Source organism: Protomyctophum parallelum (genome assembly GCF_964188405.1).
Source record: "Protomyctophum parallelum genome assembly, chromosome: 18".
Taxonomy (NCBI): domain Eukaryota; kingdom Metazoa; phylum Chordata; class Actinopteri; order Myctophiformes; family Myctophidae; genus Protomyctophum; species Protomyctophum parallelum.
The window spans coordinates 15,586,950-15,603,075 of NC_139716.1; the positions used below are offsets into that span (position 1 = coordinate 15,586,950).

The following is a 16,126-nucleotide window of genomic DNA, read 5'->3' on the forward strand; positions in this document are numbered from 1 at the left end:
GCCAGTCATTGGAGCGGTGTGCGCCGCTCAAAAAACACGATTTTCGCGAAAAGAGTGGATCTTTAAATGAAACACAGGAGCAACACCACCACCTCCTCATCCTCCTCCTCCTCCCCCTCCTCCTCCTCCTCCTCCTCCTCCTCCTCCTCCACCTCCTCCTCCTCCACCACCACCGCCTCATCCTCCTCCTCCTCCTCCTCCTCCACCTCCTCCACTGAAGTAAAAGTCAGACATTCCAGGTGACTAAAACTAAATGAAAACCACTGGAGACAATAATTACGACTAAAACAAAAATCTAAATGTGCTGTCAGAAACTATAACCACTATAACCTCGTTCAACGTTCCCTGCACGTGACAGTGACAAAGTAATCCGGGCTTCCCTCCCCCTCCCCCGCCCGAACACGGAACTTCCCTATCTACGCTTGACAAAGCTTGTTTGATTCAAAACCCCCTATAGACTCCCCATGGTTGAATATCCCACTCTGAACGGGAACCCCTTTTGGTGTTTTAAGTTCATGAAACATATTATACTTTAGCTTATGAACAAATAGCAGATCTACAAGCTCATATAGCGCAGCACCGAGTGGCGCGCTACGAGCTTGTATATGTCTGCTATTTTTGAAAATAATTTTGAGGGTCCTTGACATGAAAATGTTTGAGAACCACTGACATAGAAACATGTTTTTTTTTCAGAACATTTTTGAAGGCATTTGCAGAATGTTGTGTCAGGTCTAAATGAGGTATAATACACTAGGTCATGCTGCCTGCCACGGCCTGATAATTTGTTTCTCCTCGCTACACTGGTGACGTCCATACGACCTAATCCCTCTATCTCTATCTCCCCATACGATACGAGCCCCGATCACATGGTCCCTCCCAGCGCCCGGGACGAGCCCCCGAACCCCCAGCGCTGTATTAAAGATGGCTCTTCTTTACAGCGCTGGGGTTCGTGGTGGGCTCGTCCCGGGCGCTGGGAGGGACCATGATGTGATCCCATCTCCCAGCAGAGACGGTATTTAGAGCAAAAACAATCCCGCTGAAGGACAGAAAGGACTCGTCGTCCTTTTAAAAGGAGAGGAAAAAAATCAGTTTTTCTTCTAATTTTCCCAACACACGGCACGGCCTCGTTCGCTCTGCGGTGCCTCGCGAGGCTCAAGGACCACCAGAGACGGGACGGTGCGCCTCTCCGTCACGGTCATGTTCACGGTCACACAAAGCAAGCGCTCCCTAACGTAACGTGTCAGTAGTTTCACTTCCAGGTGTCCTAGTATGTCTGATTATAACATAGCCTCTGGCTCTATAAAACACTGGTTCCAAAACGTTTTCATGCCAAGGGATCCCATGAAGAGACAGAAATCATATGAAATGGTGCATGGGTCCGTATAGACTAATAATGAATGTCAAACTGGGGGTCCTTGACATTAAACTGGTTGAGAATCACTGCTAGAGCCGTAAACATCTTCTCTTATGGGGGTCTGCGGGGCTGGATAAGTAGTGTCAATTTGGGGTTCCATGGCATGAAAAGGTTTGCATGGGAACCTGCACTGCCTTAGGCTGACTCTACAAATGCATCCTTGTGGCCGGTCTGGTATCCAATGACTCTGGGAGCATTACGGTGTGTGCATTCTAATCTAAACTACTGAAGTAGTCGGGTCAAGTCACACAGACATATAAAGTAAAAGGCCTGTATTCATAATTCTACTTGTGCAAAAGTACAAAGGTATAAATACATGGCATCCAGAAAGTAGGCTATAGGCTATACTCAAACTACTTAAAAATGTGACTAACTTGTGAGCTTAATTGTATTATTGGTATTTTTTAATAGACAGAGCTTAAGTGGTTAACCTATGTTTTGTAATAATAATCTAAATCTGCAAACTATAAAAAGTAAAGTTTTCAAATCCTAATTGTAGTGGAGTACAAAAGTACAATACGTATACTGTGCCTCTGAGACGTGGATTTATAAAGTATAAATTATTTTAAAGAAATTGACATACAGTACTCAAGTAAAGTGAACGTACCTCAAAATTGTATTTAAGTACAGTAGGCTACTAAGTACTTGAATACATTTAAATTAGTAAATGATTGGCGTCTGTACGGCAGACAAAATCAGACACGGCACGCTAGCTCCCCCGCCTGACAGCATCGTGCAATGACAACTTCATGGTCAGGAGGATTTGTGTGCAGACTCATTAGACTGTGGGAGTGTTCTTATTCTTAAGCCTATTATTGTCTCGCCTCAAATAGATTATAGTTAAACTACCATTTAGCAACTTAGTTTAGAGATTACACATAAATATACAGTATGGATGGATGGATATGACTCACTAGCATGGATATTAAGAAGGTTTGAGTGTTAAGTCGTGTGAGAAGATTGTCTGGCGATTGCTGTTTCCCAGGAGAGTGATTCATTTGTTTTTACAAATGGATATAAATGAGCCGAAACCAAACCCCGTCACACGCCCAACTGAAGATGAACCTGACCAGACCTGACTGAGCTAGGCCTGACTGAATCCTATGTTGATATTTTATCATTTAGTCCTCAAACCTTTCCATGTCAAAGACCCCCAAGGGACATATGGACCACCACCTCAGAAGCAAAGATTTCAGTAAAAAAAGAATGGTTCGCTTTAAAAAGTGTGTGGGTGCGTGCGTAGCCTATTCCTTCCTGAAAACTTAAAAACATGACTTATAGGCAACAGGTTTTTCCCGCCCCCTTTCAGAACGACGAGTGGCCCAGGAAATGAATCCCAATGCATTTTTCCCATAGGCTTTTCAAAAAGTATTTATTTAAAGACGGTTTCGCTGCGGACAAAGCCAACTCGGATCGTGACAAATCATGACAATAATTACAATGTTTTGGGCCGATCAAATAATTAGTAAGAAGAAAAACAAAACAAATAAGTGTTGTATCCTGCCTTTATTTTCTTCTTTCAAATGATTTGATCGGCCCAAAACATTGTGTTTGTTGTCATGATTACGTACTTCCCTGCTGTGCCACGGCTGGACGTGAGCGAGCGAGCGAGTCGCCAGGCCATGATGTCTCATACAGCGGTTCCCAAACTTTCTCATGTCACGGACCCCCACATTGACGCTAATTATCCCGCGGTACCCCCCATTTGAAGAGACATGCCAGGGAACCCCCATTTGAAGAGACATGCCAGGGAACCCCCATTTGAAGAGACATGCCAGGGAACCCCCATTTGAAGAGACATGCCAGGGACCCCCATTTGAAGAGACATGCCAGGGACCCCCATTTGAAGAGACATGCCAGGGACCCCCATTTGAAGAGACATGCCAGGGACCCCCATTTGAAGAGACATGCCAAGGACGCACACAAAGGGTCAGTGTGAATGGCACTATGTCAGAGAGCAGAACCATGAGTACTGGAGCACGCCAGGGCTGCGTTAGCTCACCTGTTCTTTTTACCCTGTACACTAATGAGTGTAGAAGTGGCAACCCGAACAATTACATCATAAAATTCTCGGATGATACTGCCATCTTAGCCCTTCTGGATAAGGATAGGGATGTAGCCGACTACTTTTCAGAGGTACAGAGGTACTTTGTTAAGTGGTGTGATGACAACCACCTAACTCTTAATGTTAAGAAGACACAGGAGATGGTGTTTGACCCCAAGAGTATTGGTGACCACAGGCCTGTGGTCATCCATGACTCGACCATCTCACAGGTCTCCTCATATAAATACTGATCTGTATTGACAACTCAATGACTTGGAATACACATGTTGACAGTCTCTGTAGTAAACTACAGCAAAGACTGCACGTCCTCCGACGTCTCAGGGTTCATGGCGTTGACCAAAGTGTGTTAGTGTTAGTGTTCTATCGAGCAGTCTTGGAAAGCCTGGTCAGGTTTGGCATCACAGTTTGGTTCGGTAACCTCTCAGTGCAACTGAAGTCCAAATTGTTCAGATTGGTGCAGACTGCAGGGAAGATCATAGGGGTAAGACAACTCCCCTCCCTTCAGTCTATTTATGAGCAGGCTACATTAAAACAGGCTAAAAAAATTGTCAGTGATGTTACCCATGTTTTAAATGGCGAGTTTGTACTTCTGCCCTCTGGGAGAAGATACAGAGAACCAAAGTGGAACATAAGATTAAAAAAATCGTTTGTATCAGCATCAACTAAGATGCTGAACGAGGCTCTGAAACAGCGGTAACTACGTGAGGCCAGATTATCCACATCATGTGTGCAATTTTGTAATGTGTCTTCCTCTGTAATGTATTTTTGTTTATCATTGATGTTTTATGTGTGGCTGTAGCTGGGGTGAAAGCCCAAGACAAATTTCCCTTGTGGACAATAAAGTTTACCTTGACGTTGACCTTGGACCCCCCATTTGAAGAGACATGCCAGGGACCCCCCATATATATATATATATATATATATATATATATATATATATATATATATATATATATATTTGAGTGCAAACAACTTGTACTCAATGTCCAAATATGGAAGACTGATGATGTCATGGACTGCATGGCCCAATCGGGTTGAGCAACGTCATTCAATCGCATCATCACGACATCGCATCATAACGACCCCACGTGATATAAAACACATCGTACGACAAACGACAAGACCCCCTAGAGGTTCCCTCCAAGCGTGAAGGCCACACAGCTGTGCTCATCGAAGATACCGTCTACCTCTGGGGAGGGATATGGAGAGGGGAGTATTTCAATGTGCTGAGTGCATTTGACGTCGACGGCCACAGATGGTTCAGACCCAGGGTCTCTGGGGCTGCTCCAGAGGGGAGGAGGCACCACTCAGCCTGTGCGTTGGGGAAGGTCATGTTTATCCACATGTATAGGTCATGTTTATCCACAGTATAGGAACAATAGGAACTAACAGCCATGATTAACAACAACAACAACAACTGAAAAAACACACTTTGGTGAAGTGAGCGGTGTCTTTAGCATGATGATGACGATGTGTGATGATGTCATCATCATGACATCACACGGTGGGGGAGGAGGGGGGGCATACCAAAGAAGCCATTTATACTGAAAGAAACTTTTTTTTTTGTCGTAATGCAGGCCCTGACAGACATATAGTGACATGTCATGGTTGTATTGTGGTAATGTAGCCCTGACAGACATATAGTGACATCATGTCATGGTTGTATTGTGGTAATGTAGCCCTGACAGACATATAGTGACATGTCATGGTTGTATTGTAGCCCTGACAGACATAATGACATCATGTCATGGTTGTATTGTGGTAATGTAGCCCTGACAGACATATAGTGACATCATGTCATGGTTGTATTGTGGTAATGTAGCCCTGACAGACATATAGTGACATCATGTCATGGTTGTATTGTAGCCCTGACAGACATATAGTGACATCATGTCATGGTTGTATTGTAGCCCTGACAGACATAATGACATCATGTCATGGTTGTATTGTGGTAATGTAGCCCTGACAGACATATAGTGACATCATGTCATGGTTGTATTGTGGTAATGTAGCCCTGACAGACATATAGTGACATCATGTCATGGTTGTATTGTAGCCCTGACAGACATATAGTGACATCATGTCATGGTTGTATTGTAGCCCTGACAGACATATAGTGACGTCATGGTTGTATTGTAGCCCTGACAGACATATAGTGACATCATGTCATGGTTGTATTGTGGTAATGTAGCCCTGACAGACATATAGTGACATCATGTCATGGTTGTATTGTGGTAATGTAGCCCTGACAGACATATAGTGACATCATGTCATGGTTGTATTGTGGTAATGTAGCCCTGACAGACATATAGTGACATCATGTCATGGTTGTATTGTGGTAATGTAGCCCTGACAGACATATAGTGACATCATGTCATGGTTGTATTGTAGCCCTGACAGACATATAGTGACATCATGTCATGGTTGTATTGTAGCCCTGGCAGACATAATGACATCATGTCATGCTAGTATCATACAGTCAAAGCATTCTTTCATCCTGCCCTGCCCTGATGAATGCCACGCAGAGAGAGGGAGTCGCCTGCCAATCTGCACCGAGGAATGCAGATCTGCATTTACTGTGTGTTTAGTACCACAGGCTGGGTGGACAGGAGAGAGAGAGAGAGAGACTATAGTACCACAGGCTGGGTGGACAGGAGAGAGAGAGACTATAGTACCACAGGCTGGGTGGACAGGAGAGAGAGAGACTATAGTACCACAGGCTGGGTGGACAGGAGAGAGAGAGAGAGACTATAGTACCACAGGCTGGATGGACAGGAGAGAGAGAGACTATAGTAGTACAGGCTGGGTGGACAGGAGAGAGAGAGACTATAGTAGTACAGGCTGGATGGACAGGAGAGAGAGAGACTATAGTAGTACAGGCTGGGTGGACAGGAGAGAGAGAGACTATAGTAGTACAGGCTGGGTGGACAGGAGAGAGAGAGACTATAGTACCACAGGCTGGGTGGACAGGAGAGAGAGAGAGAGAGACTATAGTACCACAGGCTGGGTGGACAGGAGAGAGAGAGAGAGAGACTATAGTACCACAGGCTGGGTGGACAGGAGAGAGAGAGACTATAGTAGTACAGGCTGGGTGGACAGGAGAGAGAGAGACTATAGTAGTACAGGCTGGGTGGACAGGAGAGAGAGAGACTATAGTACCACAGGCTGGGTGGACAGGAGAGAGAGAGACTATAGTACCACAGGCTGGGTGGACAGGAGAGAGAGAGACTATAGTACCACAGGCTGGGTGGACAGGAGAGAGAGAGACTATAGTAGCACAGGCTGGGTGGACAGGAGAGAGAGAGACTATAGTAGTATGTGGGTAACAGAGAACCAAAGTCCTGTCACCACTCGTTCAACCTCTGGGTCGCGTATACGTTTTTCTCTATGGAGGTTATATAACATTGGATCATCGTAAAGTCGTAAATGGTGCAATTTATATATAGAGCCCGCCTTTATCCAAGGCGCTTTACATAGAGTGCATTACATTCACCCATCCACACACACATTCACACACCTTTACATGGAGTGCATTACATTCACCCATTCACACACACATTCATACACCTTTACATAGAGTGCATTACATTCACACATTCACACACACATTCACACACCTTTACATAGATTGTGCATTACATTCACCCATCCACACACACATTCATACACCTTTACATGGAGTGCATTACATTCACCCATTCACACACACACACATTCATACACCTTTACATATAGATTGTGCATTACATTCACCCATTCACACATTCACACACGGATGGCGGAGGAAAGCATGCAAGGCACCAACCAGAGAGTCTTGCTCAAGGACACTTGGGACACCAACTCTGGGGGAGCCCACAGGGTTCCAACTGGCAACCTTTTCCGGCCACAGAAGTGAACCTTTTCAAGCCTGTTTTCTCAACTCGCTGTTTCTCTGCCAGACATTATTATTACTCTATAAGCCATATCTCCTAAACTGGTGGGTCAAACTGAACAACCAATATAATGATTTGAAGCTATGATTCCCTGCTTTCACATGACACGAAAAAACTAAAACAATAACAATCCAATGACCGGCCCACATTGACGGTGGGTCACATTTTAATTCATATACGGATGGATGGATGGATGGATGTATAGATGGATGGATGGTCATGTGACAACGAATTGGGATTATCTCAAGCGGTGGCGATCAGGCGATGGTATTTGCCGTGACGGGCCTGTCTTGAGTTAACCCTCTTAGATGTAAACGCCAGCTTTGAGTGAAGGGATTCCATGACGACAGCGTCGGTTGATGCAACAAGCAGGCGGGACTGTGACGCTAGTCTATAGTCTACAGTACCTAGGTGGTCCAGACACAGCTGTAGTAATTAGATGAGTTGTACTATAGTCTACAGTACCTGGGTGGTCCACAGCTGTAGTAATTAGATGAGTTGTTCTATAGTCTACAGTACCTGGGTGGTCCACAGCTGTAGTAATTAGATGAGTTGTTCTATAGTCTACAGTACCTGGGTGGTCCACAGCTGTAGTAATTAGATGAGTTGTTCTATAGTCTACAGTACCTGGGTGGTCCACAGCTGTAGTAATTAGATGAGTTGTTCTATAGTCTACAGTACCTGGGTGGTCCACAGCTGTAGTAATTAGATGAGTTGTTCTATAGTCTACAGTACCTGGGTGGTCCACAGCTGTAGTAATTAGATGAGTTGTTCTATAGTCTACAGTACCTGGGTGGTCCACAGCTGTAGTAATTAGATGAGTTGTTCTATAGTCTACAGTACCTGGGTGGTCCACAGCTGTAGTAATTAGATGAGTTGTTCTATAGTCTACAGTACCTGGGTGGTCCACAGCTGCAGCAGTAAGGCCCGTCTCTGCATCTCCAGGTCCACCTTCTCCTCCTGTAAGTACTGCTGATAGCTCTGCTGCCAGGAGCCTGAGGTGGGCTCTGAGGGACCCCCAGGGCCCCCGGGGCCCTCGCCTCTCTCTGAGGGGCCCCTGGGACCTCCACTTCTCTCTGAGGGACCCCCGGGACCCTCGCCTCTCTCTGAGGGCCCCCCGGGACACCCGCTGCTCAGCCAGGCTGGGGACAGCAGCTCCCACAGGTGCTCTCGAGACGTGCTGGCCATCTTCTTTTCCTCTAGAGATTCAACATGAATAATAATATTAGTACAGTCATGAATGATAAATGGACCGCAAGGCACCAACCTGCTCACTGTCTGTCTGTCTGTCTGTCTGTCTGTCTGTCTGTCTGTCTGTCTGTCTGTCTGTCTGTCTGTCTGTCTGTCTGTCTGTCTGTCTGTCTGTCTGTCTGTCTGTCTGTCTGTCTGTCTGTCTTACCCGTCCTGAGTGTGCCGCGCGCCATTTTTGAGAGCAGGGCGTCAAACTTGCGGAACTCTTTGTACACATCGGTAGCGTTGTCGCTCCTCTCGAACAGCGTGAGGTACCCAGCCCTGTAATATAAGGAACAACAATTTACAATCACAATTTAGCCATTTTAGCAGACACTCTTAATCCAGAGCGATTTGCAGTAAGAAACAAAAAAAACTAATTGACAAACTACAGTAAAGAAGGCGACACATACAGGGCTGTATTTTGCGTGTCTTAAGTACCAGGTCTTATTCCCTAATTTGAGTAAACTTAAGACCTGGAGGCGTGGTCAATGCTCTTTGGCCACCAAATGGCATTGATCACGCCTCCAGGTCTTTAGTTTACTCAAATTAGGGAATAAGACCTGGTACTTAAAGGTATATTCAGTGATTTCACTTAATTCAAATATCACTTATTTTTTTGTTTTGTTGTGATAATCCTCCCTACTATATATAGTAGTATAGTAGTATAGTATAGAATATACCTTTAAGACACGCAAAATACAGCCCCTAGTGTCCAATCTGGTGTGCCGTCTGCTTCAAATAACTTTATTGACAACCAGTACTAGGTTTAATGAACACTAGGGCCTATAGTGTTGAACACTATCCACACTTTTCCTGGGCTGTGTGTGCTCCAGTTCCTGTCAATTTGATCCAATGAAAGCCAATGAAACTGGTCAGATGACCAATGATATCCAATGAAATCAACAGGAACTGGAGCACACACAGCCCAGGAAAAGTGTGGATAGGCCTAGTGTTTAGGGCAGAGGTTTTCAACCAAAGTACCACCACTGAAAATATCTCTCTCTCCAAGTAGCACCATAATAACTGATGTTAAAATACAGCAGCATATATACCTGCCCTTTGTGTTCCATTCCTATAATAACTGATGTTAAAATACAGCAGCGTAGACCTGCCCTAATACAGCAGCGTAGACCTGCCCTTTGTGTTCCATTCCTATAATAACTGATGTTAAAATACAGCAGCGTAGACCTGCCCTTTGTGTTCCATTCCTATAATAACTGATGTTAAAATACAGCAGCGTAGACCTGCCCTTTGTGTTCCATTCCTATAATAACTGATGTTAAAATACAGCAGCGTAGACCTGCCCTTTGTGTTCCATTCCAATAATAACTGATGTTAAAATACAGCAGCGTAGACCTGCCCTTTGTGTTCCATTCCTATAATAACTGATGTTAAAATACAGCAGCGTAGACCTGCCCTTTGTGTTCCATTCCTAATTAGCCAATAATGCTGCTGCTCTGACAAAACTCAGTCTAATCACTAATCAGCACAACTGATGATATTTATAATGTGATTAATCCGTTCTCAAATCGTCAATTAACGGCTATAGGTGTGATGTCATGCTCATTTCAGCACAGCTGCAGAGCCTATTGTTGGTCAGAAGAGCTACCTGTATTAATATAAATATTTCATTACACTTTTGTGTTTTTTTTTCTCCTTTTTTGGTGCGAGTCCTCTTTGTACCACCAGAGGGGGCTCAAGTACCACTAGTGGTCCTATAGTACCAGTGGTTGGGAACCTCTGTAATCTAGGGCCTAGAACACTAAACACAGGGGATTTCCAACCGGACAATTATATATTTGTAATGTTCATAATGTTGCTGCTATTACGGTCTGCTATGATGAATACATTGTTAATGTTACTAATACTAACCCATTTTGTCCTGAGATCAGATTCTAAAAATGTCTTCTACATCCTGACAGTTTTCTGAAAAAGCTATGTTTCTATGTCAGTCGTTCTTCGATTTTTCAAAAATAGCAGACCTAAAAGCTCGTAGCGCGCCACTCGGTGGCGCGCTATGAGCTTGTAGATCTGCTATTTTTCAATAGCTAAAGCATAACATAATGCTAACACCAAAAGGGGTTGCCGCTCAAAATGGGCTAATACTAATACTAATAATATATACCTGAACAGCAGGCTGTAACAGAAGTGTTTAATACTAATACTAATACTAATAATATGTACCTGAACAGCAGGCTGTAACAGAAGTGTTTAATACTAATACTAATACTAATACTAATACTAATAATATGTACCTGAACAGCAGGCTGTAACAGAGGCTGAACAGCCCCTCCTGTCTCCACTCTGAAGGTTTGCAGCCTTTCTGCTCGGCCAGCAGCAGCGCCTCCAGGTGGCTGCCCATGGAAGTGCTCAGTTTGGCTAAATTGACTCCATTGAAGTGTCTGAGGAACAAACAAGACAGAGCTTAATTGATTTTGATTGATTGATTGAAATATTTATTAACAGTTTGTAGAATTTACAGTACATTTTAAGCACAAACTCAATACAAAGACTGTCAACTGTGAGTGGACGACCCAATTAAGCATTACACTTGTTTACAACAGGGTCCACATTGTTCAATTCATCAAAACATTTAAAGACATACAAACATTTAGAGACATACAAATAGACATTTCTATGTAGCTAAATTCATCATATGGGAAGCAAAAAAGGGAAAAGATACAATATACAGTGAGGGAAAATGGGGTGGGGGGGGTGGGTTGTTAATGCAGCTATAACATGAATTTTAAAACAGGTTTTAATATTTAATATCATATTGTCTATGTCCCTCAGACTTATTTCTAATGGTTTGAGCCTCAATCACCAATCTGATATAACCACAGGAAAGGAAAGGTAATATGTTTACCCAGGGTAACTGGACTAAGCTCAAGAACTTGTTTACAGCCAGGCCCTGCTCATAGAACATTTCATGGTAGGAGTTCAATGCCTTGTTCAAGGGCACTTCAGCTGTGGTAATTTTAACGTGCCGGTGCGGGGATACGAACTAGCGACCTTCCGATATCAAGACCGCTCTGCAAACCGTTCGGCCACCGCTGCCCAAGTCCATGGCATTTATTTTTTTGCTTCTGAAGCTGTTTTAGCTGCAGTACCACAATTGTCCTGAGGTGGTGGGGGGCGCTGATATGCAACCTATTTAATATTTGAGTCGTTATAATATCTGATGCTAGATAAACACAGGCTTGTTTCCATTCCATGTTAGGGTCATGTGACTCACCGCCTCATCCAGGCCGTCTCGGCCGCGGCGTCGACCCCGGGCAGCTCCAGGCCGAAGATGCGCTTCATCAGCCGGGCGCGGTTGACAGAGAAGTCCAATGAGACGCCGTCGTTTAGGACCTGGTCATAGGAGGCGGGGTCCAGGAGCACGGTGACGTACTGACCCGCAACACGCACCTGTAGGAATTATAACATTTATAACAGTATACTGACCAGCAACACACACCTGTAGGAATTATAACATTTATAACAATATACTGACCAGCAACACACACCTGTAGGAATTATAACATTTATAACAATATACTGACCAGCAACACACACCTGTAGGAATTATAACATTTATAACAGTATACTGACCAGCAACACACACCTGTAGGAATTATAACATTTATAACAGTATACTGACCAGCAACACACACCTGTATAGTAATTATAACATTTATAACAGTATACTGACCAGCAACACACACCTGTATAGGAATTATAACATTTATAACATAACGGGTGATACTGACAGGCAGCAGTACAGTAGAGTCTACTCCGTAGGCGTAGACCATACAGGCCCATTGCAGTAGTTTGACAGTTACAAGGTGTAAATGCTTTTCATCGGTTAAATCTTTATGAAACCTAAAGACGGACTTAACCACTGCAAGCTCACAAGTGAACTTGAAGATCAGCTATTCTTTTCTGCTTTTTTTCCCTCTACTCTTGTGCGACACTAGGTATATATGATGAAGTTCAAGTACGACATTACAAAAAACAGGGAAGTACTCTCATGTGTGACTTAAAAGCAGTTAAAAGCACCACAATGTTGAAACACTCGTAAAAGTTCCCTTTTTCAAAATCTTACTGGTAATTGCGGTAAACGTGGTGATGATGTCACACTTCTTTAGAAGATATCGTTGGTGTCGGGAAGGTAACCTGATAACCACATCCTCTCCCTCCTAAAACAGCTAACTCCACCACCTCTCCTCCTCTCAAACTGTCTCCTAAAACAGCTAACTCCACCACCTCTCTCCTTCTCATGCAGGTAATTGACAATATCTAAAGTCACAACACCAACATTGATGAGGCTGTATTGCATCGTTGCCCCTCGATGATGTCATCCTAATCCTAACCTCGGCCCTGTTGTTTTTGGCAGCAATTTTGATTTTAGTTTTAGTCATAGTCTCTTGAATAGTTTTCATTTAGTTTCTGTCACATTTTAGTCACCTGGAATGTTTTAGTGTTAGTCTAGTTTTAGTCGACTAAATATCATATTGATTTTAGTCGACTAAATCTACAGTTGATTTGCTCCTATTTAAAATGTATTTTGGTGGGCCTTGATGCCGTCGTAATGATACACATGCTGAAAATAGCAGATCTACAAGCTCACAACGCGTCGCGCTGCAAGCTTGTAGATCTGCTATTTTCAGCATGAAACCAAGTGTAAAATGACTAATACTGGATCTCTTGTCCACTAGTCCCTTCCTAACATTTTAGTCTAGTTTTTATTTGTTGACGCAATTGTCAGTATATTTAGTCTTAGTTGTAGTCATCATACAGTTTCCATTTAGTTTTTTTCAGTGAAAAAAGGTATAGTCGACCAATTTTTTTTTTGTCTTAATTTTAGTCGACGAAAACAACACTGCACCTCTGAGACACATGACACATGACCCCCCTGGAACCCCCTCAGGGACCACTGGTGGTCCCCAGACCTAACATTGTTGATTCACCCACACAACAAATAATGTGTTCAGCTAGTGTGCAAACATATGTTGTCAATAATTTGCAATTATAGACATTCAGCAGATGCTCTTAATCCAGAGTGATTTACAGTAAGCAAGAACAAAAAACATGGTAATACATCACATACATAAATATTAGTCATCATGCATATAGTGGAATATATATAATGAAACTAGTACACTATAGAATGTCTATGTCTACATAAAGTGCTATCTGAGTTACATAAGTTGGGCCTATGCATATATATATACCTGTCAGTCCCACATAGTTATACAACATTTTATAAAACATCCAGTTTGAAAACCTACCGTGAATATGTCCCCATGCTTGTTCTTCATGCGTGTCAAGAACTTCGCAGCGTCTCTTCCGAACTCCAGGGCGTGACCCAGCCAGGGGACGAGGCCTTTGTCTAGCGGGGGCTCATTTCTCTGCCTGTCGACAAGACAAGCACGCACACGTACGTACAGTAGGCACGGACCAGAGAATGTAAACAAAGCATCAGATCGGTTACAAAAAGCTTCAGCGCGGCATTCATTCGTTGCGTCCATCAGTGTGTGAAGTTAAACACGAGGAATGTTGGCTCAGGGCAGAAAAGGTGTTCCATTGTGTGAAAGAAAAGAATATGACTTAATTCTTCCTTCAGGCATGATGTTCTTTGGTTGAGGTAACGAATGACAACCGCTGCAGTTCAAAGAGCCTGTTGTTAAGCCCTCTAATCCTCTGTGGTTCTTTGTAGGGGTCATTCTGTGCTGCTGCATGGGGTCTTTTATATAGCTTAGTTTATATATTGTAGCAGTGGTTCTCAAACTCTTATTTGGCTTTTAGGCTTTTATTTCAAGGACCCCCCCCCCCCCCCAACACTGAGAGTGTGCAAATGTGTACACAGTTACAGACTCTGAGAGTAAGGGTCCATTTGGTCCCATTTGTACACTCAGAGATTGATTGATTGATTGAAATATATAAACAGTTTGCAGAATTACAGTACATTTCAAGCACAAACTCAATACAAAGACTGTTGACTGTGAGTGGACGACCCAATTAAGCATTACACTTGTTTACAACAGGGTCCACCATGTTCAATTCATCAAAACATTTAGAGACGTACAAATAGACACTTCTATTATAGTTAAAGAACAGAACAGGAATTCATCATGAAGGAAAGATGCATGTGTAAGGCCCAAGGGTCCATTCGGAATACCGCCAAGGAACCGTTGCTATACTCTTTGACAAAGCTGCTATTTATCAGCTCACATAATTATTTTTACTCTATAATTATGAGTCAAAGAACCACTTGTCTGGTGTGTAGAGCCATAGAACTGTAATTCTGCTTTGATTTCTATTGTACATGCATCTCACATTATTGCATTCACAGCACTTTCTATTATAAAGCACTGCATGGATTTGATCTATTAAAAGTAGGTGTTTGTTTGTGTTTATTAAGTACATCACAGTTTAGTGTCAAATATGGATTTTCTTTCTGAAGTAAAAGTTGTGTCCTCATTCAGAATGAGACACAACTGTCCAATAAAACATAGTATCTATCATGCATTAATCATTTGAATAATGGTTATTATTACTTCATTAAGTACTACCTACATTAAGTAATCAATGTAATTCACGTGATAATTAAGGTCTTACCTCGAACGGGACGAGTAAAATAATAAAACGAGGGCAAGGAGTCCATTGATCAGCAGAAATATAGTCCATAGCATGTTCCTGTCAAAACTCTCTCTGTCTCTCTCTCTCTCTCTCCTAGCGACTCCCACTGCTTATGTACTACTCTACACACACACACACACACACACACACACACACACACACACACACACACACACACACACACACACACACACACACACACACACACACACACACTGCAGGGTGACAGAACAAGTTTTGAAAGAAAGAAGGCGTGGGAGAGAAGGAAGGAAGGTGTGTCAGAGCACGGTGAGGTGACAGCTCTGTCATCTACATGAGTATCATGTACCACAGCAGGCTGACGGCCAGGAAGACACTTAAAGTTTCCACCAAAACACTGACGTAGCCCCCCTGGAAGTTGGAACTGCACTCCTTGAACTCATTTAGGCCTGAGGTCAATAAAAAAAAAACAGTGTGAACCGAGTGGTGCCACTCCCCTTTCTCTCTCATTTCTCTTTTTGTTTATGCTAAACCCCTTATCTCTAAACTACGTTACCTTTTTATTACTATTTCCCCTTTTAAAAAAACAAGTTTCATGTGTTCGTTTTGTTTGAATGACCATTTCATGTGTTCATAACTCTTTTCAGCGGCCAATTACAGACGGTTTTGCGGGTCCTGGGCATGAAAAACCATGAGAACCGCTGACATAGAAACATCATATTTTTAACATTATAGTTTTTCAGAAAACTGTCATTTGTAGAATCGTCCTCAGGTCTAAATGGGTTAATTATTGAGGAAGTGCATTGTTCTCTCTGTACTCTCACACTGAGTACTGAAGGCGTGTGTGTGTGTGTGTGTGTGTGTGTGTGTGTGTGTGTG

At 43.1% G+C, this 16,126-nt stretch overlaps 1 protein-coding gene across 2 annotated transcripts in view; it reads right to left on the minus strand.

The window, feature by feature from the left end:
- The window catches only part of LOC310875797 (prostacyclin synthase-like), a 21,675-nt gene extending 6,299 nt beyond the window's left edge, over positions 1–15,376 (minus strand). Inside the window, exons 1-7 of one of the 2 annotated variants that reach the window (XM_083789171.1) lie at positions 15,248–15,376; positions 13,918–14,041; positions 11,880–12,055; positions 10,900–11,046; positions 8,811–8,923; positions 8,506–8,610; positions 8,309–8,475 (exon numbers count right to left, since the gene is read on the minus strand). In XM_083789171.1, coding sequence (XP_083645297.1) covers positions 8,309–8,475; positions 8,506–8,610; positions 8,811–8,923; positions 10,900–11,046; positions 11,880–12,055; positions 13,918–14,041; positions 15,248–15,321 — 906 coding nt within the window. In that variant the 5' untranslated portion in view covers positions 15,322–15,376. Of the gene's footprint in view, positions 1–8,308; positions 8,611–8,810; positions 8,924–10,899; positions 11,047–11,879; positions 12,056–13,917; positions 14,042–15,247 lie in introns of both variants that reach the window. The other variant, XM_083789170.1, reaches the window with a different exon arrangement.
- Between the last annotated feature and the right edge of the window lie 750 nt (positions 15,377–16,126).